We start from the raw sequence: 23,880 nt of genomic DNA on the forward strand, positions 1-23,880 counted from the left end.
CACAAGATGGGAAAGAGTTTTCGTGGTACAGTGTCATGCAGTCGATAAATGCTGGATGGTCTTTGGTGCATGTGGACTTGCTGCAGTACGTCTCTCCAACGGAATCTAGGCGCGCTCGGTGGCATTTACTCGGAAGTCGGGGGAACGAACGGTCAGGCCAGTCCACTCGCCTAATGGCCCATTCCACCTGAGCAGTTTATGCGCTCGCGCGTTGTCACCCATAACAATGAAATAAGAGTCGAATGCAGCACTGACAAGACGCGCATTTGGAAGGAGTACAGTGTCACAATAACGCTGAACGGTGAGTGTGCCTTGTTCCAAGATCTGGAGGTCAGAACGCCCATGCAATTTTATGTCCCCTCACACCATTGCACTTCGACCACGAAAAGTCATGTTTGACAGGTCCTGGGTGCATGACGTAACCTCTTGTGGCGACAGTGGAAACACGTAATTCACCCAGGAACACTGTTTTAGCATGATATAAACATTAGTGTCAAAGACGACGAGAATCAGCTGAAGTTCATAAAATTGAACAAAGGTCCAGGAACAAATGGAATCCCTAGACGATTTTATACAGAATCTGTGGCCAAGTTAGCCCCTCTTTTAAACATAATATACCGTAGATCCCTCGAACATAATATTCCCTGTAGTGGGAAGAAATGTCAGCCCTCAGTCTCCAAGATGGGCAGCAGATGTTGTTCACAAAAATATCGTCCAGTATTTTTTCTCCAATATGTTCTAGAATCTTAGAAAGTATTCTGAGCTCAAACATAATAAGGTATCTCGAACACAAGGACCCCCTTCATGACAGCCAGCGAGGATTCCGGAAACGTCGTTTCTGGGAAACTCAACTCGCACTTGTATATTGCTGGATATCTGGACACCCATTGGTCAGGGCAGTCAGGTAGTATTTCTTGACTTCGGAAAAGCACTGTATTCAGTAACATACCTATGCCTATGAAAGAAAGTCCGATCATAGGGCGCGTAAAACGAAATTTATGAGTGGACTGAGGATTTCTTGATAGGGAGGACGCATTATCATATTTTTTATACTGAGTCATCGACAGATGTTTATCTAATTTAAGGCGTGTTAAAGAAAATGTTAATCAAAACATTATATTTAGGTGGAGCTATCGATAATGAAGTGAGGTAAAGGTGAAGTTCTGCCATCTGACCTTAGACGTGTCAATCTGCTCTGACCGACCGCCGTGTCATCCTGTGACTGGATGTGGTACGGAAGGACATGTGGCCAGCTCGCTGCTCTCCCTCTCGTTGTCCGGTTTCTTGGCCTTGAAATCGCTACTAATCGGCTTAGGAACTCCTCAGTGGATCTCACGAGGTTGAGTGCACCCTGTTCCAGTCGTTGCACCAATGAAAAATCCCTGACAGTACCGGCAACCGAAAACAGGTTCTCGGCATGGCAATCAACCGCTCTGACTACTCTGCTACGGAGGCGGATTGGATAACAGAGTATTGCCTGATAAAATCTGTTAAAATACTCAGGCAGATCCTGATAAGATTACAAAGAGGTGCAAAGAGTGACAACTTACTTTAAGTGTTGAGTTTCAAAACGAAAAATTGTAGTATCCTGTGCCTATAATATCAATGAGTCACAACTGTAAATCAGTCAACTTCTACAAATACCTTGTCTTAAGTATTTGAGGGGATACGAAATCGAATAATCACATATGCACAGTTGTAGGTAAACTACACTCCTGGAAATTGAAATAAGAACACCGTGAATTCATTGTCCCAGGACGGGGAAACTTTATTGACACATTCCTGGGGTCAGATACATCACATGATCACACTGACAGAACCACAGGCACATAGACACAGGCAACAGAGCATGCACAATGTCGGCACTAGTACAGTGTATATCCACCTTTCGCAGCAATGCAGGCTGCTATTCTCCCATGGAGACGATCGTAGAGATGCTGGATGTAGTCCTGTGGAACGGCTTGCCATGCCATTTCCACCTGGCGCCTCAGTTGGACCAGCGTTCGTGCTGGACGTGCAGACCGCGTGAGACGACGCTTCATCCAGTCCCAAACATGCTCAATGGGGGACAGATCCGGAGATCTTGCTGGCCAGGGTAGTTGATTTACACCTTCTAGAGCACGTTGGGTGGCACGGGATACATGCGGACGTGTATTGTCCTGTTGGAACAGCAAGTTCCCTTGCCGGTCTAGGAATGGTAGAACGATGGGTTCGATGACGGTTTGGATGTACCGTGCACTATTCAGTGCCCCCTCGACGATCACCAGTGGTGTACGGCCAGTGTAGGAGATCGCTCCCCACATCATGATGCCGGGTGTTGGCCCTGTGTGCCTCGGTCGTATGCAGTCCTGATTGTGGCGCTCACCTGCACGGCGCCAAACACGCATACGACCATCATTGGCACCAACGCAGAAGCGACTCTCATCGCTGAAGACGACACGTCTCCATTCGTCCCTCCATTCACGCCTGTCGCGACACCACTGGAGGCGGGCTGCACGATGTTGGGGCGTGAGCGGAAGACGGCCTAACGGTGTGCGGGACCGTAGCCCAGCTTCATGGAGACGGTTGCGAATGGTCCTCGCCGATACCCCAGGAGCAACAGTGCCCCTAATTTGCTGGGAAGTGGCGGTGCGGTCCCCTACGGCACTGCGTAGGATCCTACGGTCTTGGCGTGCATCCGTGCGTCGCTGCGGTCCGGTCCCAGGTCGACGGGCACGTGCACCTTCCGCCGACCACTGGCGACAACATCGATGTACCGTGAAGACCTCACGCCCCACGTGTTGAGCAATTCGGCGGTACGTCCACCCGGCCTCCCGCATGCCCACTATACGCCCTCGCTCAAAGTCCGTCAACTGCACATACGGTTCACGTCCACGCTGTCGCGGCATGCTACCAGTGTTAAAGACTGCGATGGAGCTCCGTATGCCACGGCAAACTGGCTGACACTGACGGCGGCGGTGCACAAATGCTGCGCAGCTAGCGCCATTCGACGGCCAACACCGCGGTTCCTGGCGTGTCAGCTGTGCCGTGCGTGTGATCATTGCTTGTACAGCCCTCTCGCAGTGTCCGGAGCAAGTATGGTGGGTCTGACACACCGGTGTCAATGTGTTCTTTTTTCCATTTCCAGGAGTGTAGATGCTAGACTTCGGTTCATTGGTGGAATAATGAAGAAAATATAGCCAACACGAGCAAGGGCAACACAAATGCTCACAGGTTTGTGTAACCCACGAGAAAGCGGCACGGAGACGCTGGAAAACATGAACTAGCAGACGCTTGAAGATAAAACGTTCACTATCACTCTAAAGCCCACATACAGTGTTTCAAGATCTAGTATTAACTAACGAATCTACGAATATATTACAACCACCGTAAATATCACGCCCGTAGGGGTTACGATGACAAAATGAGAGTAATTACAGCGCGCAGGGGTCACTTAGGTATTCATTCATCCCGCTCTCCTTACGCGAATGGAACAGATGTGTGCTTCATTGGAAACTACCTCTGCTATGCACTTCACAGTGGCTTGCAGTGAATACGTGTAGATGCGCTAGTGAGTCTTTCAATGCGTTCCTGATATTCGCACACGTATAGGTACCTGTATACGTGCCAGAATTATTACTCTCGGGAGTTACCAAGGGACGTGATACAATGGGTAACACATGAGACTACTGTTTAGAAGGAGCGGCTACAAATCCCCACTCGCCCCCTAAATCATTCACGCAAATATCGAGATGGATGACGTACTAACATGAAATCGGACTGTCATTCGGAAGTACCCAATTGCAAATTCCTTCCGGACATCCGGGTTTAGGTTTCCGTGGTTTCCCGAAAACCAGTTGCGGCAAATTCAGGGATGGTTCTTTCGAAACCGACACTGGTAATTTTCTTCTTCAATCCAAGACTTTGCTCCGTCTCTAACTAAATAATCGATTACGGGACTTTAATCCATTGTCTTTCTTCCGATTTTCTTTAAGAAGGCCACGATCAGTTACTTTCTCAATCCCTGTGCAGTCCAAGTTTGTGCTCTGGCTATAATGACGTAGAAGACGACTGAACAGTAAACACTAACCTTCCTGTATTTGTAAGCGTCCCTATTTTAACAACCTTGTCTTTTTCACCACTGTTAGTAAAGCGATCGATCTCAACTAGAAATTTCACCTCTTTGTCATCCATTCATTTACGGTTATTGACACATACATGTTTGTACTCTTCTGTCTTTTTGCTACTGATAATATTAAAAGTGAACACAATGAACACGCCCTCCATCAGAGCTTGTTGCTGAAAATTAATTCAAATTGATAGAGGTCTCTGCAGTTACGTCAGTCTCGCAGCTAGTGTTTAATGCAGTATTACTGTATTACGTGGCTGCGATAACGCAACAGCTGCCTACAAATCATAAATGCAAAACAAAGGTGTATTCTGGTAATTTTCCTCTCGTAGTGTAATTGGGAACACAGAGAACATTGCGAATGATGTCAATAAAAAATTCTGTTATTCGTAGTTTATGGTAGAAAGTTAAATATTGTTTTAATTTCTGAAGAATCACACTGCAGGTATTTCGAGTAATCTCCACATCCTGTTTGATAGTGTTGATTAAGATCAACTGCTCTGTCATTCGTCTGGAAAATCACTGCAAATGAAAAACTCTGACGCACCCTTTGTGGAGCAGTATTGAGAAAACTCTAAAAATCCTATATTAAGTAATGTCAACAGTCACCTACAGCTAGGGACGACAGTAGTGTAAATAAGTTGGATAATATGGTTACACTCAGTACGTCGATCTAGTGCAATGGTCGGGCGCTTCTATCCAGATGAAGAACTCCAATTCACAGCGAGAAAACTGTAAAATTTGTGCTACCACGATCAGACTGAATGGAATTTTTAAACAGTTTTCCATACATAAGGACGCGAATACCAAGATGGCTTTATGTTTCATCTAGACGCACTCTTCATAGAGAAAACTGCACGACACGGTTAAAGGATCACTTCCTCGAAACCTCGTAATTGTCTCCCATTGCGACGCAGAGTTTTGAAATTTGGCTCATCGCTCCGTAATGACGCAGAAACGTGGCACCCTGTGATGTCTCTCTTGAGCTCACACTTCATGCAGCAAGGCGTCGACACGCACAAAGAAATAGCCAGAGATCAGAAGCTCAAGATGGTTTGCTGATGGCACACTAGCATCAAATTTCACCATAATTCGGCCCATCGCCAACATAGATGTGGTACACGATAGAAAGGTCGTCCCCTTACCCACATCTCACCGCTCCCTTGACGCCTTTGCGATTGATTCAGGCCGGCCGGGGTGGCCGAGCGGTTCTAGGCACTACAGTCTGGAACCGCGCGACCGCTACGGTCGCAGGTTCGAATCCTGCCTCGGGCATGGATTTGTGTGATGTTCTCAGGTTAGTTAGGTTTAAGTAGTTCTAAGTTCTAGGGGACTGATGACCTCAGAAGTTAAGTCCCATAGTGCTCAGAGCCACTTGAACCATTTCTGATAGATTTAGAACAGCGATAGAATGGCCAAGGGAGACAATTCAGACACGCACCGCTGCTCAGAATCGACACAAAAAGTATGTAAATGAACGCCCCAAGAACAGGGGTCTACGTCTAAATCTACATTTGTACTCCATGATCCAGCTCTCATTGACGCCTTTTATGGCCCCCCGCCATGCCCTGAGGCTTTCTCTTGTCGATTCTGAGCTGCGGTGTGTCTAAAATGTTTTCCACGGCCACCCATAAGAAAAGAGCGTGATTTCAATGTGCCGCGCCGCGGTGCTGATATCTGTCGCTGAGGCGTCAAGAGAAGGGGTGAGATGTGGGTAAGGTGTGGGACGACCTTCCCATCCAGCATCATGTGACACGTCGACGGTGGCACTGCGCAGAAATTTTTTTTTTCTTTTTTTGCGTGTGTCGACGCCTTGCTGTATGAAGCGTCGCTCAACTCGAGATTGACGTCGTAGGGCGCCACGCTTTTGAATCATTACAGAAGAATGCTACACCCACCTTTGAGCCGAATTTCAAACTTCTGCTTTGCAATGGAGGAAAAAGACAGGGTTTCAGAGTAGTGACACATAAAATTTTTCGCTCAGTATACACAGGGTGTTTCAGAAGTGATGGTCAATATTCAGGGATATGACAGGAATGACCATTCGAAATAAAAAGTCAAGTAAACATGGGCTCTAAAACGCATACCTTAAGAGCTCTGAATAATTCTTGATCTTCGATACCGTGAAACAAATCTGTTTGACTGCAAACACTTTGATTTCTATATTTTGGGACGTGGTAGTATGGACCAAAACAAGAAAAAAGTCTGGTAAACATGTGTCCTAAAATGCACAGCTTAAAAGTTATTAGCACTTGTTCATTAGAAGAGTTGTGTTTCAAAGTAGTGAAGATGAACAAGTGCTCATAGCTCTTAGGGTATGTATTTTAGAACACATGTTTACTGGTCTTTTTTTTGTTTTGGTCCATACTACCACTTCCCAAAATATGGAAAGCAAAGAGCTTGCAGTAGAAGAGATTTGTTTTACGGTATCGAAGATCAAGAATTGTTCATAGCTGTTAAGGTAAGCGTTTTAGAGCCCATGTTTACTTGAATTTTTTGTTTCGAATGATCATTCCTGTCTTAGCCCTGAATATTGACCATCACTTCTGTAAAACCCTGTATGCAGCTTGTGACCAATAGAGTCCCAGTTCAGGTGAATTTAATAGCCGATATATCAACGTAAGTTGACTATCGTGCTCCTCAAACCACTGTAGCAGGATTGTGGCCTTGACACGGGCAGCTATACTGCTGGTAATTTGGTGGTAAGGTCTTATGGGATCAAACTGCTGAAGTGTTCGGTCCCTAACCTTACGCACTACTTAATCTAACTTAAATTGACTTAACGCTAAGGACAACACACACACCCATGCACGAGGGAGGACTCGAACCTCCGACGGGGGGGGGGGGAGGGGGGGGGGGGAGCCCCGCGGTTCGTTACAAGGCGCCCTAGATCGCGTGGCTACCCCTCGCGGCTATAGTGCTGGAATACGCCATCGTCGTCGGTAAAGACATCCACCACGAATGGACGTAGGTGGACTACAATAATGTTCTTAGCTGTCACGGTTCCTTCGATTACTGCCACACGTCCTATGGAAGCCCAGGTGAATTTCTTCCATACATAACATTGCCCCCACCGGCCTGCGTCCGTGGCGCGGTGCATGTTTCAGCAGCCTTTCGTGTGAAAAGCGTATCCGAACAAGGCTATCGACTTGGGCTAACAAGAAACGTGATTTTTCTGATCAGACGACACGTTTCCACTGGTCTACGGTCCAGTTTCGATAGTTCTATGTCCACTGAATCGTAATTCACAATATCGTTGGTTCGGCAAGGAAAACATACAGCCCGTTTGCTGCGGAGTACCATGTTCGTCAATTTGTACTGAACATTGTGCTCAGAAACAGTTGTGACTGGACCAGCATTTTACTCTGTCATCAGATCTGCCACAGATCTCCTCCTATCCTGCTTTATAGAGTGCGTAAGATTCCGACCTCCATGTTCTGTGATGTAGCGTGGCCGTCCAACGCCTAATCCTGGTTTCACATTCATTCAACCATTCACAGCGCCAGCTCGTGAACAGCCAACCAGCTTCGCCGTTTCCGAGATGCACGCTCGCAGGTGCCCGTCCATGACGATCTACGCTGTGTCAAAAACGCTTACGTCAGCGGATTTCGCTATTTGCAGTCCGTGTCATCACTAGAATAATTGCCCAGTCGTCTCTTCTTCGCTTGTATGTTTGGCTCGACGCTCCAAGTGCCCCCAAAGTCACCAAGCAGCATTCAGTCCCACGGTGGGCAGTGATCATAAAGCTTTAGCTAATCGGTCTCTCTCTCTCTCTCTCTCTCTCTCTCTCTCTCTCTCTGTGTGTGTGTGTGTGTGTGTGTGTGTGTGTGCGTTCGCGTGTGTGTGCTTTTCAGATAATCTGCTCACGTCCGTCATTTCGTGAACTGTTTGAGATATCTTTTCACTAGTATGAAATGTTAAAAAGTGCTCACTAAATGACGTACAATTTCTTCTTAGCTACATTAATTACAGAAATATCAGTATCAACTTCGCTTTCTCAAGTATAGGAATTTCTGATACTGCTATCGTAGTTTTAAAAAGAGATGAATCCATCGGCCTTTCACAATTAAAAACCTATTAGTAGTTTCGGAGAAGTCCACAGAACCGCACGATAACCCTGGGTGTGTGGCTTTCGGCCTTCCTTCTCTTCCGATGACCTTCTCCTTCACCTCACTCATCTCCTCTCCGAACAGCTTAATTCCCGTCGTTCCGCTATCTTCCTCTCCCTTGACGTTGAACGAGCCTATGACCGCGTGTGGCATTCCGGTCTCCTCTTCAGGCTCTAAACCTTCGCCCTTCATATTAACTGCGTCCGTCTGATCGGCTCCTTTCTTTCTCAACGTCCTTGCTACATCACCATCCACAACACGGATTCCTACACCTTTTTCCCCTCTTCTGTACCTCTTGTATACGGCGGACATGCCACCGCCTTCACCCCCCCCCCCCATTCACGTTCTCCAGTACGCCGATGACACTGCCTTCCTTGCCCTTGCCCCCACCCTGCAGCGCTCCCAACACCTTCTCCAATCCCATCTCGACCGGTTCACCTCTTGGTGCGAGCAGTGGTTGCTTAAGGTCAATCCTGCCAAATCCCAGGCGATCATAGTAGGCAAAAAAAACCACCCCTTCCTTCCACCTCCTCGATTTCTACATCACCATCTATGGCCGTCCTATCGCCCTCACCTCCACCCTTAAGTAACTTGGTGTCACTCTCGACCGTCGCCTCTCCTGGACCCCCCACCTCCGAACGATCCGAGCCGAGGCACGCTCTTGCTCCCGTCTCTGTCTCCTCAAACTCCTTTCCGGCCGAACTTGGGGTCTGGACCCCTCTACCATCCTCCATACCTATAAATCCCTCATTCGCCCTATCCTTTGCTACGCCCACCCTGCCTGGATCTCCGCTCCCCCTACCTTTTACAAATCCCTTCAGATCCTAGAACGCCATGCTCTTCGCCTTGCCTATCGCATCCGTCTCCCCTCCCCCATGCGGATCCTGTACGACCTAATTCCCCCACCTCCTCCTTTTCCTCAAACGGATACGGATCCTCTACACCTCCCGCAAACTCGATCCTCCTCACCTGCTGGTCTCTCCCATACTCTCCCACTCCCGTCCGCTGCCGCTCCTGTACTTCCATGTCCCATCTGCTCTCCACTCTCCACACCCTCTCCCAAGGTGGCATTCCATTTTTGGAGTATGTCTTTCTTTCTAATCTCTGACAGCTCCCCCTCCCTGATGATGCCCTCCTCCCCTCCATCTACCCCTCCTACCAAATTTGATCCCCCCTCCCTCTTCCTGTGTTTGTTCCTTTGGGCACCCTCTCTCCCTTCTCTCCCCCTTCCCTCCCTCCTCCCTTTCTCACCACTCCTCCTCCCATCTCCTATGCCATTGCATCTTTGCTCTCCCCTCTCCCTCCCCCTCACCCTTCTTCCCCTCTTGGCAGGTCCCTGGACTCGCACACGTTACGTGGACATTCGCGCGCCGGAGATCATCGCCATCCGTTTCTCGTGTGTGCCGTCGTGTTTTGGATTTAGTGTTCACCGTTCTCGTGTGTGCCGTCGTGTTTTGTGTTTAGTGTTCACCGTTCTGCTCCATCGTTCACATGTGCCATCGAAATCATCAGTGTTTGTGCGTCGTGTCAACAGTTTGTAGTGTGAATTATCGTCGAGTGTTAACGGCTCCATGTTTTGTATTCTCTGTCTGCTGTTATTTTACCCGCCATTTATGTCAATTATGAGTGTTCTTTCTGTTTTGTAATTGTCTACTCTCAGGCTGAAGAGCGGCGTAGAATGTTGCTGCCAGCCTACCTGTTGTTTGTATCACGTATCAAAATTACAATAAAGGAAAAAAAACCTGGGTTTGGTGTGGGGCGGCGGAGGGGTGAGTGGACTGCTGTAACCTGTTATGGGGTTGTAAACCAATGAGGGCTACGGCGGGGATGAAGCCTCTTCGTCGTTTCTAGGTCCCCAGTTCCATACAATACAATACAATACTAGATAGCAGTCGGGTTCCTGTTTAAAAGCCGGCCGGTGTGGCCGTGCGGTTCTAGGCGCTTCAGTCTGGAACCGCGTGACCGCTACGGTCGCAGGTTCGAACTCTGCCTCGGGCATGGATGTGTGTGATGTCCTTAGGTTAGTTAGGTTTAATTAGTTCTAAGTTGTACGCGACTGATGACCTCAGAAGTTAAGTCGCATAGTGCTCAGAGCCTGTTTAAAAGAGACTAATCTTAAATTCTAAGTATTGTAATTTCGCAAATCTAATAATCCGATTTTCAAGAGTGAATTCTTCTGTTTTGGAATTACAGTATTATTACTATATCTGCATTTGAAAAAGCGAAGCTGATACTGATATCTTTGTAATTAATACAGCTATGAAAGAAGGTTGTAGATCATATGGTGAGGACTTCTCTCAATTCGTCTGGTGATAACAAAATTATGATTTCTTAAAGGATTCTGGAAATATTTGAGGTGAACAGCTCACCTGAACCACCCCCTACTAAACCTGGTGTTTCTCCTAAAAGCCATTAGGTGTATTTTGCCTGGTGCCTCGGCAGATATTTGCAGTTTCGTTTTTGCGTTGTGTAGCTGTAGTCAACCCTAACAATCACAACTCGCAATGTCTTTCATGCGATGCCCACTGTCAATAGAAAGCGTGGGTTTGTTTCCCATTACAAACAAAATTATTTTTAAAGCGGAATTTTACGTGACAATCCAATAGAGCGCCCCCAAATTAGTCTAGTCCGATGTCTGTTTTATCGATAATTATTAACAGGGATAGTAATCCACGCAGAATAAACAACAATCCAGCAGCGTCTGGGAGCTGCATGCTTGGCGGCAGCAGTCGGCGCGTGCCAGGGCATTGCTGGAGTACTGGTTTTACACGGAGTTTTACTGTCCCTGTTAATACCTATCGACAAAAAAATCTCGCACTTGACTAATCTGGGACCACTCTATCGAATGAGTACCTAAGATTCCTCTTTAACAATCATTTTGTTTGTAACTGGAAACAAAGCGACGCTTTCCGTCGATACTGGGAGACGCATGAAAGCCGTGATGAGCACTATTTGTTTGTGCTGACCGCAGCTTCATAATACCAAAGCGGAATTACAAAGATCCAGGGAACCACCGGAGAAAAAGAGAAAAAGCGCTTGACGACTGTTAGGAGAGACACGCTGCCTATATATGCAGGCCATTTGCAGGACTCTAATGCAGCATTTATTTCTGTTGAAGCAGTTCCTGATGACAATTATCAAAGTAACAGAAAACTTGGAGATACTTGTAGGCTTTAGCAACAGCTTGTGAATGACCTATGTTTCCCTGTGTTATGGAAGCAGTATGTTACTGACATGCTACCACCTGAATTAATGAAACTTTGAATGCTGAGTGTGTAAAGCATCATTCTGGAAAATCATCCAGGCCACTCCTTTTAGGGCAGATACGGAAAATGTCTGTATTCAGCAAATGACTACTGCAAAATTAGACTTGCTACATATGGTATATTTTTTTCAATTTTGTGCTGAAATACTGGATCATTTTTTAAGCAGGCGTAGAGTAAATTTCTAAATTACATTTATTGAAGTTCGCCTTGAGCGTGCTTCATGTTCGCACTCGCAGTATTTGTGGCTATTGTTAGTGGAAGTAAAATCTTCAGGTTGATAAAGCTGCGTCATTTGCCGTCTTCAGGAGTCTTCTGGGTTGCTGAGTTCTGTTCAGCTATTTGAAGACACCAGCGGACTTCAGAAGAGGATATCACCAAAACGACCGAAACGCTGCTTTTGTAAAAATGTAAAATGAGGGGGGGTCTTATGGCCTGAAGGATTTTAGTGATAGTATATAGTTCGCTAGAGGAAAGTTCAGTTTACTCCTTTGAAGACATGTGAATTAACGATTTTTTGTTGACAACGCAATTGTACATTTTGTTTTCAGCATATTAACGCGGGAGGCTGCATCCACGAGATAATGAGCAGGTATCCCTGTATATTTTTGTGTGCTTTCATCGCCTTATAAAATGAATACTCAGCAATGTTTCCTAATCCGTCGTTCTATGATTACTTTCGAAAACCCACGTTCCTAAACAATATACACGAAACAACTTTATAAATAGGTACAGTTCAGGGTTAAAGTGACCGAACTACTTTTCCGGTACAAGGACTGCAGAAATAGGAAGAAGTGTGAAATTTGATTCTCAAAATGCACATTCTTATTATTACATATTGCTGAGATTCAAGTAACGGAAATACTGGCACGGGAGTAGTATTTCAACTGCTTTATTAGCCAGTCGACTTAATTAATTGAAATCGACGGTAAGGGTTTCCACATTAGTTATCACCCATTTCTCAGACTACAAAGCACTTCTACCTTTGTTACGGCGTCACAAAACTGTCTGCGATCCACCTTTTCTAGCACAAACGACTTTCCCGCACCTCTTGAAAAGGCGAAAGCTCAGCTGGAGAAACGGTTGATCTCTCGCCGCTCGTATATTTTAAAATTTCAGGCTTGAGTGGGTCGGTGCTAGCTGTATGCTGGGGACCTGGCTATAGAGCGAGAGGGCCGCCGAAGGCGGAAGAATGGGGACCTCGCCACGGGGCGTTACTCTGATAACCTCGCGAGACAAACTGGCCCTCTTCCTAAACATCCCGAGACGGATGCCAAACTGCTTTGGCAGCATCGGAATCCCACTGGGATTTTCACAGTCCTCTTCCAAGGTAACATTTTCCTTCCGAGAAGAGGTTTTTACTTTGCTGTTTCTATACAGTTGAAGCGATCGCTACGGACGAGGGTGGCAGAATACTCTGCCTCCGTTTCGAGTGTATATCTGTTCGTTATAGGCTGACACATTATTCTATTGACTCCTGTTCACTTTGCTTTGCTGCTAACCAGCATTTTACGCAGAAAATTATTCAATAATGAGTGCTACGAGAAGTGTCTCATGCAAACCTATATTTAACTTTTACATAAAAGACGCAATTTTCATACCCTAATAGTACCCAAGATGTTATTAGCGAATTTGAATTCGATGAATGAAAGTCCGTATGACAGCATTTGCTGTTTATTATGGTATATTGAAAGACCCGTGACCGGTTTCATATTTTAAACACTCCCTCAGGTGCATTACTGTATAAAAGAATTAGAGAGTTTGTATAATAAAAATCATAAATGAAATTTTTTTTTAATCTTAAAAAACTTTCACTACAAATACTGTTCTGTATAGGTATTGTTAAACGCCGTTGCATTAAATAAACTTTAAAAAACTTCTGCTACGAATATAATATTATATGGACTGTTGATAGTCAATTTTCATATTCATTACTTGCAAGTCATCATTTCAAGTCTAATGAGAATTGCGATGTTCCAAGGTGCAGCTATAAACGAAAGTGAGTAACCACTCAACGGTTACTGTTAAACACCGTTGGTGGGTGCCCTAAATAATGTACGTAAGCTCAGAAAACGTGGGTGTGGCAGTTCCAATGAGTGGGAGAAGTGTTCACTGGAATTCGCACAGCAACACATACCGTTAGTTAGACAAAAATTCGTGTACAGATCGGCCCACCGAGAATGTAATGGATCCGGAAAACAATTTTTTGTTCAACATGACATTTTTAGTAGCTTATGTACGACTGTTTAGTTTCTGCAACATATTTCGTCAATGATACTACACTGTAAATACTTGCAAGTTAAAGTAAATTGTAAGTCAGGGAAAGAAATATAGAAGTGTGAAAGAAGAAAAAAGGTTTCATAAACTAATTCAACAAAAATAACTAACTAATTTGGGAGTGACGGCATCTCAATATGCTGCGATACCCGACATTTTTTAACTGCACTTAATCAGTATGTTGTTTTTTGATGTTTTCGGTGTTCTTTCTTGATGCTTCTGAGGTAGTACAAATAGTAATATATAATGCTGCGTATCCCAGAAGTTTTTCCCTGATTTAAAACATTCATAAGGCATAAAATATGACACATACACAAATAGTTTTTATATTGAATCGCATGTGACATATTCAAGCCTTTGTGTACATACATGCTGTTTCTTTGTTTGTTACAGTGACGTAACAACGGCGGAATCCGACACCATTTGCAAACAACGTGTACTCAGACCAGAAGAAAGCCCAATGATTCCTCTGGTATCACGAGACATAGTCACCAAAAACAGTCCAGAGAAAATTCCAGATGGCATACCACAGACAGACACCAGAAGTTAAAAGCGTCAAGATGTGGTACGAGAAGTTTAAGGAAACAGGGAGCGACTGTGATCTCCCTAGAACAGGCATGGCTGGACCTAGTGCAGACACTGAGAGACGCCTTCGCGAGAAGTCCCAAGAAGTAAGTACGCAACCTGGGCTGAAGACTCCGAAGACATCAATGTACCCTGCATAAACAACTTCTTTATCGTGCGTACGAGACACTTTGGGCTTTGTCCTGGTTTGAGTACATGTTCTTTGCAAATGGTGTCCGATTCCGCCGTGGCTACTCACTGGACCCTGTAACGAGAAAGTAACAGAAATGAAACTTCCTGGCAGATTAAAACTGTGAGCCGGGCCGAGACTCGAATCCGGGACCTTTGCCTTTCGCGGGCAAGCACCTGCGGACGAGCACTTGCCCGCGAAAGGCAAAGGTCCCGAGTTCGAGTCTCGGCCCGGCACACAGTTTTAATCTGCCAGGAAGTTTCATATGAGCGCACACTCCACTGCAGAGTGAAAATCTCATTCTGGAAAGTAACAGAAAGTATGTATGTCACACGCAATTCGAGATAAAAAATATTTTGACCGCTAATCATAGTTTATGCCTTATGAATGTATGTAGTCAGGGAAAGACTTCTGGGACAGTTGGTATATCTTCATAGTAAAAGGACTGTCGAGTAAAATATGTGAACATATTGTGCACATTTTAGAGTTTAAGCTAGCAGATTTTAAATGTCGAGATTTTTATTTTAGATGTAATGAACTTAAGAAATGTAGTTTTCCGTTTCATATTTCATCTTCTGAAATAGAGTTTCTTTGGTGTGTTATACATTATTACGATTACAAATGTCAGAGGTTTGAGCTGAGAGCATGGAGATTTAGCACCTCTGCACGAGACGATGTGCCTCTGAGTGTATCAGCTGCTGCTGGGAAGTACGTTTGCGCGTGTGAATGTAAGTGGAGTAGCAGTGTGAGCAGGTGGTGGTGGTGCGGCCGCAGGCTCCGACGCGGCGGCGCCGGCGTCCGCGTCGGCGGAGACGCGCAACCTGAGCCTGCAGAGCACGTGCCACCTGGCGCTGGACGCCTGCCAGCGCAACGCCTCGTGCCGCGCCAAGCTGCAGCCCGTGCTCGCCGCCTGCGACCCCGCGCCCGGCCGCTGCCACCGCCACAGCTGCATGGACAAGCTGCAGGACTTCTACCGGCAGAAGGACCTGCTGCCCTTCACGCTCGAGATAGCCTTCTGCCTCTGCAAGTAAGTCGACGCTGCTTCCCAATCTGGGGGCTCACCCCTATTACCTATCACGAGCATCGTTCAATAAGTAATGCGACACTTCTCTTACGGTAAAGTGGTTGGTTTCTTTCGAGATTCCAAAATACTATACCGGGTGATTCAAAAAGAATACCACAACTTTAAAAATGTGTATTTAATGAAAGAAACATAATATAACCTTCTGTTATACATCATTACAAAGAGTATTTAAAAAGGTTTTTTTTTTCACTCAAAAACAAGTTCAGAGATGTTCAATATGGCCCCCTCCAGACACTCGAGCAATATCAACCCGATACTCCAACTCGTTCCACACTCTCTGTAGCATATCAGGCGTAACAGTTTGGATAGCTGCTGTTATTTCTCGTTTCAAATCATCAATGGTGGCTGGGAAAGGTGGTCGAAACACCATATCCTTAACACACACCCATAAGAAAAAATCGCAGGGGGTAAGATCAGGGCTTCTTGGAGGCCAGTGATGAAGTGCTCTGTCACGGGCTGCCTGGCGGCCGATCCATCGCCTCGGGTAGTTGACGTTCAGGTTTCATAACTAACCTTTTTCGTAGGACTCTCCATACAGTTGATTGTGGAATTTGCAGCTCTCTGCTAGCTCTGCGAGTCGATTTTCCTGGGCTGCGAACAAATGCTTGCTGGATGCGTGCTACATTTTCATCACTCGTTCTCGGCCATCCAGAACTTTTTCCCTTTGCACAAACACCCATTCTCTGTAAACTGTTTATACCAACGTTTAATACACCACCTATCAGGAGGTTTAACACCATACTTCGTTCGAAATGCACGCTGAACAACTGTCGTCGATTCACTTCTGCCGTACTCAATAACACAAAAAGCTTTCTGTTGAGCGGTCGCCATCTTAGCATCAACTGACGCTGACGCCTAGTCAGCACCTCCTCAAGCGAACAAATGTACAACTAAATGAAAATTTATAGCTCCCTTAATTCGCCGACAGACAGTGCTTAGCTCTGCCTTTTGTCGTTGCAGAGTTTTAAATTCCTAAACTTGTGGTATTCTTTTTGAATCACCCTGTATTATTCCCCACTATTTTGGCTACAAATTCCTATTTTTCTGCATAATCTCCGATCAGAGCGACAGCGCTACGCCACCTTACTGGGAGGGCCCATACACCCGCACGGTATCACTCTACTGGACGGCGTCGGAGCTATCGTCTTGGTGCGTCAGTAACGTCCCCATCATCCAAGTACTGCATCCCGCGGGGTGCATCCATCATTGAGCCGAAAAGGTGTAGCTTTAGGGTGGATGAGGAAGAAGAGTCCTATTAAGTTTTTTGAGCGTCTCTCGGGTGCGCATACATGTGCGAGGTCTTCACGGAGAAGAAGAAGTTCGTTTACATTTTTGTGGCGACGACCAAACTGAATTCTTTTCTTAAATTTCCCCAGGGTAGCACAACCTTGTGCAGCCGACAGGCACGCGGGAGACTGGACGGGTTTGGGCGACATTGTGATGATGACAGACGCCTCGACCAACGTCCGCCGCTCGTGGTCTCGCGGTAGCGTTCTCGCTTCCCGAGCATGGGGTCCGGGTTCGATTCCCGGCGGGGTTAGGGATTTTCACCTGCCTCGAGATGACTGGGTGTTGTGTGCTGTCAAATGGCTCTGAGCACTATGGGACTTAACATCTATGGTCATCAGTCCCCTAGAACTTAGAACTACTTAAACCTAACTAACCTAAGGACAGCACACAACACCCAGCCATCACGAGGCAGAGAAAATCCCTGACCCCGCCGGGAATCGAACCCGGGAACCCGGGCGTGGGAAGCGAGAACGCTACCGCACGACCACGAGATGCGGGCATTGTGTGCTGTCCTCATCATTTAATCATCATCCAGGAAAGTGGCGAAATTGGACTGAGCAAAGATTGGGAAATTGTACGGGCGCTGATAACCACGCAGTTGAGCGCCCCACAAACCAAACATCATCATCTCATCATCGCCTCGACCAACGACTCACCGTGCTTTTGTTCACTGCCAGGTCTTCGTAGACATTCTGCAAGCGCCTATGAATATCTGCGATGCTCTCACAGCTCTCTGCTTGGAACGCACCTCCTTTAGTGACGCTATTTTGAAGGCTACGTATAGTGCTGCCAGAAAAAAAAAGTTCAAATGTGTGTGAAATCTTATGGGACTTAGCTGCTAAGGTCATCAGTCCCTAACCTTACACACCACCTAACCTGAATTATCCTAAAGACAAACACACAAACCCATGCCCGAGGGAGGACTCGAACCTCCGCCGTGACCAGCGGCACAGTCCATGACAGCAGCGCCCTAGACCGCTCGGCTGATCCCGCGCGGCTGCTGCCACCAGTCGGAACATCATGAAACTATACGCGCTGAAGCGGGAAGATTCCACCATGTCTCACAACTAATACAACATTTTTTCAACCGAAATTGGGAGAGAAAAGTAATGTGTTGCGTTACTTATTGAACGCCTCTCGCAAGAGTATTTCATTAGCCTCTGTAGTCTAATAGGTAGCGTCTGCTTTTGAGGTCAATAGTTGCGACAAGTAACGTCTGCAGGCAGCCTTCTCAGCATTCCGCTGCTCGCGCTGATATAAAACCACTTTAAAGTCTCTGGCACCTAAAAAATCGTGTAAAAAATCTGGAATTTAGGAACCATATAAATATCCCTAGTGTCTCCAAGGACGTCAAAAATCTGTTCTTAATTTCAAAATTATGACCAGAGTTAATATTTAGAAACGTATTAAATTTTCCTATCCGGGAAACTATTTAAAACTTGTAGCCTTATATCTTGAAAACTGCTGAATTCACTTAAAGTCTTCTTTCCTTTCGTTCATTACGAAAGTTTCGTATTTCATTGTGTTCGTCATGTACCAGGTTCAAAAATGGTTCAAATGGCTCTGAGCACTATGGGACTTAACATCTATGGTCATCAGTTCCCTAGAACTTAGAACTACTTAAACCTAACTAACCTAAGGACAGCACACAACACCCAGCCATCACGAGGCAGAGAAAATCCCTGACCCCGCCGGGAATCGAACCCGGGAACCCGGGCGTGGGAAGCGAGAACGCTACCGCACGACCACGAGATGCGGGCGTCATGTACCAGGTGTGATACAAAAATACAATGAATAATTTTATTAGAAGCAAAGTAATAAGCTTACAAGTCATTCGATTTATCGTCTTCAAAGTACTGCCCTTGGTTAGGAATGCACGTATCCCAACGTTGAATTCGTGACTGGAAGCATTTCTGGAAGACTTCCTTTGCAAGCGCGTTAAACTGCTCTGTCGTAGTTCGCTCAATGTCAGGAATACTCTCAAATCGTTTTACTTTAAGCACGGTATTAATTTTTGGGAAGAACCACAAGTAGCATGGAGCAAAATTTGGTGACTAAGGCGGATTTCGACAGACAGGAACACTTTTTCCGGCCCAAAACCCGCAAATCAAAAGCGAAGTGTGGTACGGCGCGTTGTCGTGATGAAGAAGGAAGCCATTGGACCATTTTTCTGAGCTCTTTCTTCGTGCATCGTTTCCCAAACGTTGCATTACGCCCTTTTAAAAGTCCGTTTTACAGTTTTACGCCTTGGAATAAACTAAAATCGCACTATGCCACCAGTATCGAGAAAAAAAGTGAACTTAACTTTGACATTAGATATTGACTGTCGTGCGTTTTTAGGGCGAGAAAATTCGCTGGTTTTCCTTTGGGAACTGTGAATTTTCGTCTAAAGATCATACCCATAGACTCAAATTTCATCTCCGTTTACAATTTTGGACATGAAGTCAGGATCTGAATGAAGACGATGCTTCAGCTCCGTACAACCTGACCACAATTTTCCTTCTGTTCATCACTAAAAAGTCTGGGAACAAATTTTCAACTCACTCGTCTCACTTGAAAATTATCGGTTACTGGCACGTACTAGATATTGAGTTCTTCGGTAAGCTCTCGAATAGTTATTTGCCTGTTTCAGTGACCAATTTTTGCCACTTCTTGCACGTTTTCTCCTGTTTTTGAACTTAATGAACGTCCCGAACGTTTCTCGTCTTCTACAGACTCATTTCCGTTTTTAAATCGCTCATGCCACTTGTAAAGTCTTCAGACATACAGTATTATCGCCATACACCACTTTCTAAATTTCATGATTTTTGGCACTTTTTTGCAACTTGAAACAGAACTTAATGTTCACGCGTTGTTCGAAATCCATGACGCGCGACAGACACCGCGAGCACAACCTCACTCTAGCGTCTCTGGACATTGACGGACAAGTCAGAACGTGTTCCAGATTGACGCTGCTTTTCTCCAGGCTATCGGACAAATTATATCAGATGGTTGTAGGGTCAACATTTCTTGCTAAAAAAAATTTATTCAACATATTTTTTGATCGTATTCGTATATGCATCTGAAAAAGGGATTTCTTTTTTTTCAGTTTTATAAACCCAACTCTAATGAATGTTAATAGCCTAAACCGAACAAAAATCACGAAGAAACTTCGATATTGACGTATACGGCACACTGATGAACCAAAGCATTACTACCACCTGCTTAATAGCTTGTTCTCCATCTTTGGAACAAAATACATCACTGATTCTGCTTATCAGGAATCCGACAGTTTGTTGATAGGTTCGAAAGTCTGTTCGTAGGTTTGTGGAGGCATGTGGCATTAGATGTCTACGCACAGTGCATGTAACTGTGTAAATAACGGGCCGCTGATTTGTGTCCGCGGTGATGGCGGCCGATAGCGACCAAGATGGGTTCGACAGGATTTACATCAGCCAGACTTCGTCGCCGAGACATCAGCGTGACTTCACTATAATGCTCCTCAAACAACTGCAGCACGGTTCCGGCTCCGAGACACGGACAAGTACAGTGCTGCAAGGTTACATCGCCGTCGGGAAGACATCAAGCATGAAGGTGGTTCGCACCTGTCAACGTGTCTTCGATTGCTGCAACAGGTCCCATTCAAGTGCAGACGAATGTCTGCCATAGCGTAATACCGTTCCCACACGCCTGCGTCCATGACGTGCTGCACGTTTCGAACCGCCGTTCACCTCGATGACGGCGTTTGTGGACACGACCATCGACCGAGTGTAGTAATAAATGTGATTCACACGAGGATCCGATACGTTTCCATTGACTGACTGCCGAATCCCGATGGTTCTGTGCCCAATGCAGTCGTAATTGACGATGTCGTTGGGTCAGCATGTGATTACATAGGGGTGTCTGCTGCGGATCTCCACGGAAGGGTGTGTTCCGAAACACTTGTGCGTGAACCAGCATTGTGCTCAGATCACCATCTATCCTACTTTACATAGCAGACAAGCCTCCGAACCCCACGTTCCGTGAAGAGTGGTGGACGTGAGAGGCACGAAGGCAGCGGTGCACCCAATGCACTGGACATAGGAGCGTCACCATGTCGTCTTTGCAGACCAGTCCTGATTCTATGTATAGCAGCACGTTGGACATATCCGCATGTGGAGGCTCCGAGGAGAACGAAATTTACCAGACTGCATTCTTCGTCGTTATACAGGGTGAGTCAGGAGGAGAAATACATGCATTGAGCAAGAGGAGGAGCAGGAGGAGGAGGAGATCAGTGTTTAACGTCCCATCGACAACGAGGTCATTAGAGACGGAGCACAAGCTCGGATTAAGAAAGGATGGAGAAGGAAAGCGACTGTGACCTTTCGGAAGAACCGTCCCGGCATTTGCCTTAAGATATTTAGGGATATCACGGAAAGCTTAAACCGGGATGGCCGGACGCGTGTTTGAGTTGCCGTCCTTCCGAATGTGAGTCCAGTGTGCTAACCACTGCGCCACCCCGCTCGGTATGCTACGAGCAATGATAGTATTGGTGCTTCTGAACAAAAAACTTCATTTGGACAAATGCCCTGTTCTAAATGGTTCCGAGATAAAACACGTTTAATGTACTTCGTTATTTGTTTTCTGTATTATGGTTTACAGTGTACGAAAGCATTGTAGAGGGATTGGAGACGAACAGTTTGATATAGGATACTTGTGGGGTATCAAGTCGAGAAACGACCTCAGATTGGCCTACAAAACCTACCTAAGCTACTGTGCATGAGCGGCGTGCGAGATTTTAAATTAGTCGGCCGTTGTGGCCGAGCGGTTCTAGGCGCCTCAGTCCGGAATCGCGCTGCTGCTACGGTCGCAGTTTCGAATCCTGCCTCGGGCATGGATATGTGTGATGTCCTTTGGTTAGTTATGTTTAAGTAGTTCGAAGTCTAGGGGACTGATGACCTCTGATGTTAAGTCCCATAGTGCTTAGAGCCATTTGAACCATTTTAAATAGTCTCTCGCTCTCTTCACGCAAATTATTAGCCCCAGAGAAAAAAAATTAATATGATATTTTTTATAGGAAATCCAAGTGTTTAATTTTGTACTGTGACACGTTTTCGCTAGAGACCGCGGTCTTCGTGTTATTCAAGAAGAACGTACAAAACTTACATTAAACGTGTTCTGCCTCTGATATCATTCGGAATAGGGTGTATGTCCATACGAAGTTCTTTGTTCAGAATCACCAATAATATCATCCCTCAAAGCGCCCACCTTTCCTCCTGAATCACCCTATATGGGCCTAGCACGCCATAGTAAGGGATGCCGTTGGGTTCACAACCATATCACCTCGGTTTCTCATGGCTGGTAATTTGTACAGCTTTTATATTTCTGACGAATTAAGGCCTGTGGCTGTGCCCTGTCTTCGAGGTCTCCGTGACATCTTTCAACAAGATAACATAAGTCCACATATTGTCCGCCCTCTTTACACAGTCCTCGATACAGACGATGATCTGGCCGCGCGGTTAAAGGCGCTACAGTCTGGAACCGCACGACCGCTACGGTCGCAGGTTCGAATCCTGCCTCGGGCATGGATGTGTGTGATGTCCTTAGGTTAGTTAGGTTTAAGTAGTTCTAAGTTCTAGGGGACTTACGACCACAGCAGTTGAGTCCCATAGTGCTCAGAGCCATTTGAACAGACGATGATCGACTGTTGTCCTGACAAGCACGTCCTCCAGATCTCTCAGCCACTGGAAACATCTGGTCGTGGGTTTCCGCCACTCTGGCATGCCGCAGCTGGACAAACACTACAATTGATGAACCGTGACACTGAGCTCAAGCAGCATGGAATGGCATACCAAAGGTGCCACCTCTATACACAGAATTTCGCACCTAGTATACCCCAAATCATCTTCAAATCTGTTCTTCCCATTATACTGCATACGCACAATAAGCAAAATTTCATTATTTGCTTTATTTCTTAGTTTTGCAATTTTTATGTCCAATAATGTAGATACATTGCTTTAGTTAACTGACTTGGAGGTGACGGAAGTTGGGTAAAGAGGTGCATATACTCATATAGTGGTTGATTGCAAGAAACAAGACCTATAACGTATTACTAAAAACTCTGAATGAAGATTTACTGTATTATTTAACCCCGGTTTCGCAGCTTCTTTGAATTACTGACAAAATGAGAAACAATTGCATATAGTGCAGAGCTCTGTCACAATGTTCCAGGAAATGTATGAATCATTTTAATCCTCACCTGTTCAGCCTCAGCGACCTACTCAAAGTCGCAAATTGCCAATAGCTCCTCTCCATTTTTTCCAAACTCCATTTACCATTAATTGTCGGTTAATCAAACAAAATCACGCAAAGAATAAAAGAGACACTTTAAAGAAATATCTACAAAGAGCGGACGGAGATAAAGATACTAAACTATAACGAAGTAAGATAAAAATAATTGCCGCTTAAAATCCTTTCCAGTAAGTGAGTGTCATAGGAGGTGCAATTGGAAAAACTCAAAAACGTACTATATTCAGCAAGCACTCGCTGAGCCTTTATTCCGAGAATCACACAGGGAGCTGGTTCGAAGCCAGAGGGCAGCAAAGAATGAGGTATGTTGTCTGCTATTTTCGTACTTTATTGGAAAGGTAACTGGACAATGGAATAAGTCGTTTGGAACTTACACGCCATTTCATCTGTTAGTGGACGCATGCGACATTATTATCCTTTCAAAAATGATAGTTAAACTTATTAGTAGGGCTAGCAGTAAGTGGAAACGTGTACTTTACGGTGATTTTTTTGGTGTAGTGATGATGAGTTATCTTTTCGAGGAATTATTATAACAGCGAAGCAAAATCTACTACACAGTTGGTACGTTATACACAGACAGAGAAAGAGAGGGTTTTTATACGTACACAGGGTGAAGCACTTTGGAGGATGCCAGGTTACACGTACTGGCTGATTCTGCTGCCCCTGCCGATGTCGTTTTATGCAACCTGCAATATTATATCTGGCCTTCAAAAACACTGCGCGAGATT

General features: G+C 45.6%; 1 protein-coding gene across 1 annotated transcript in view; it reads left to right on the forward strand.

Moving 5' to 3' along the window:
• LOC126184491 (uncharacterized) overlaps nt 1–23,880 on the forward strand; it is a 1,094,025-nt gene that overhangs the window by 710,276 nt on the left and 359,869 nt on the right. The window contains exon 6 of the mRNA XM_049926884.1: nt 15,286–15,538. Coding sequence (XP_049782841.1) covers nt 15,286–15,538 — 253 coding nt within the window. The remainder of the gene's footprint in view (nt 1–15,285; nt 15,539–23,880) is intronic.

Source organism: Schistocerca cancellata, chromosome 4, assembly GCF_023864275.1.
Source record: "Schistocerca cancellata isolate TAMUIC-IGC-003103 chromosome 4, iqSchCanc2.1, whole genome shotgun sequence".
NCBI lineage: Eukaryota > Metazoa > Arthropoda > Insecta > Orthoptera > Acrididae > Schistocerca > Schistocerca cancellata.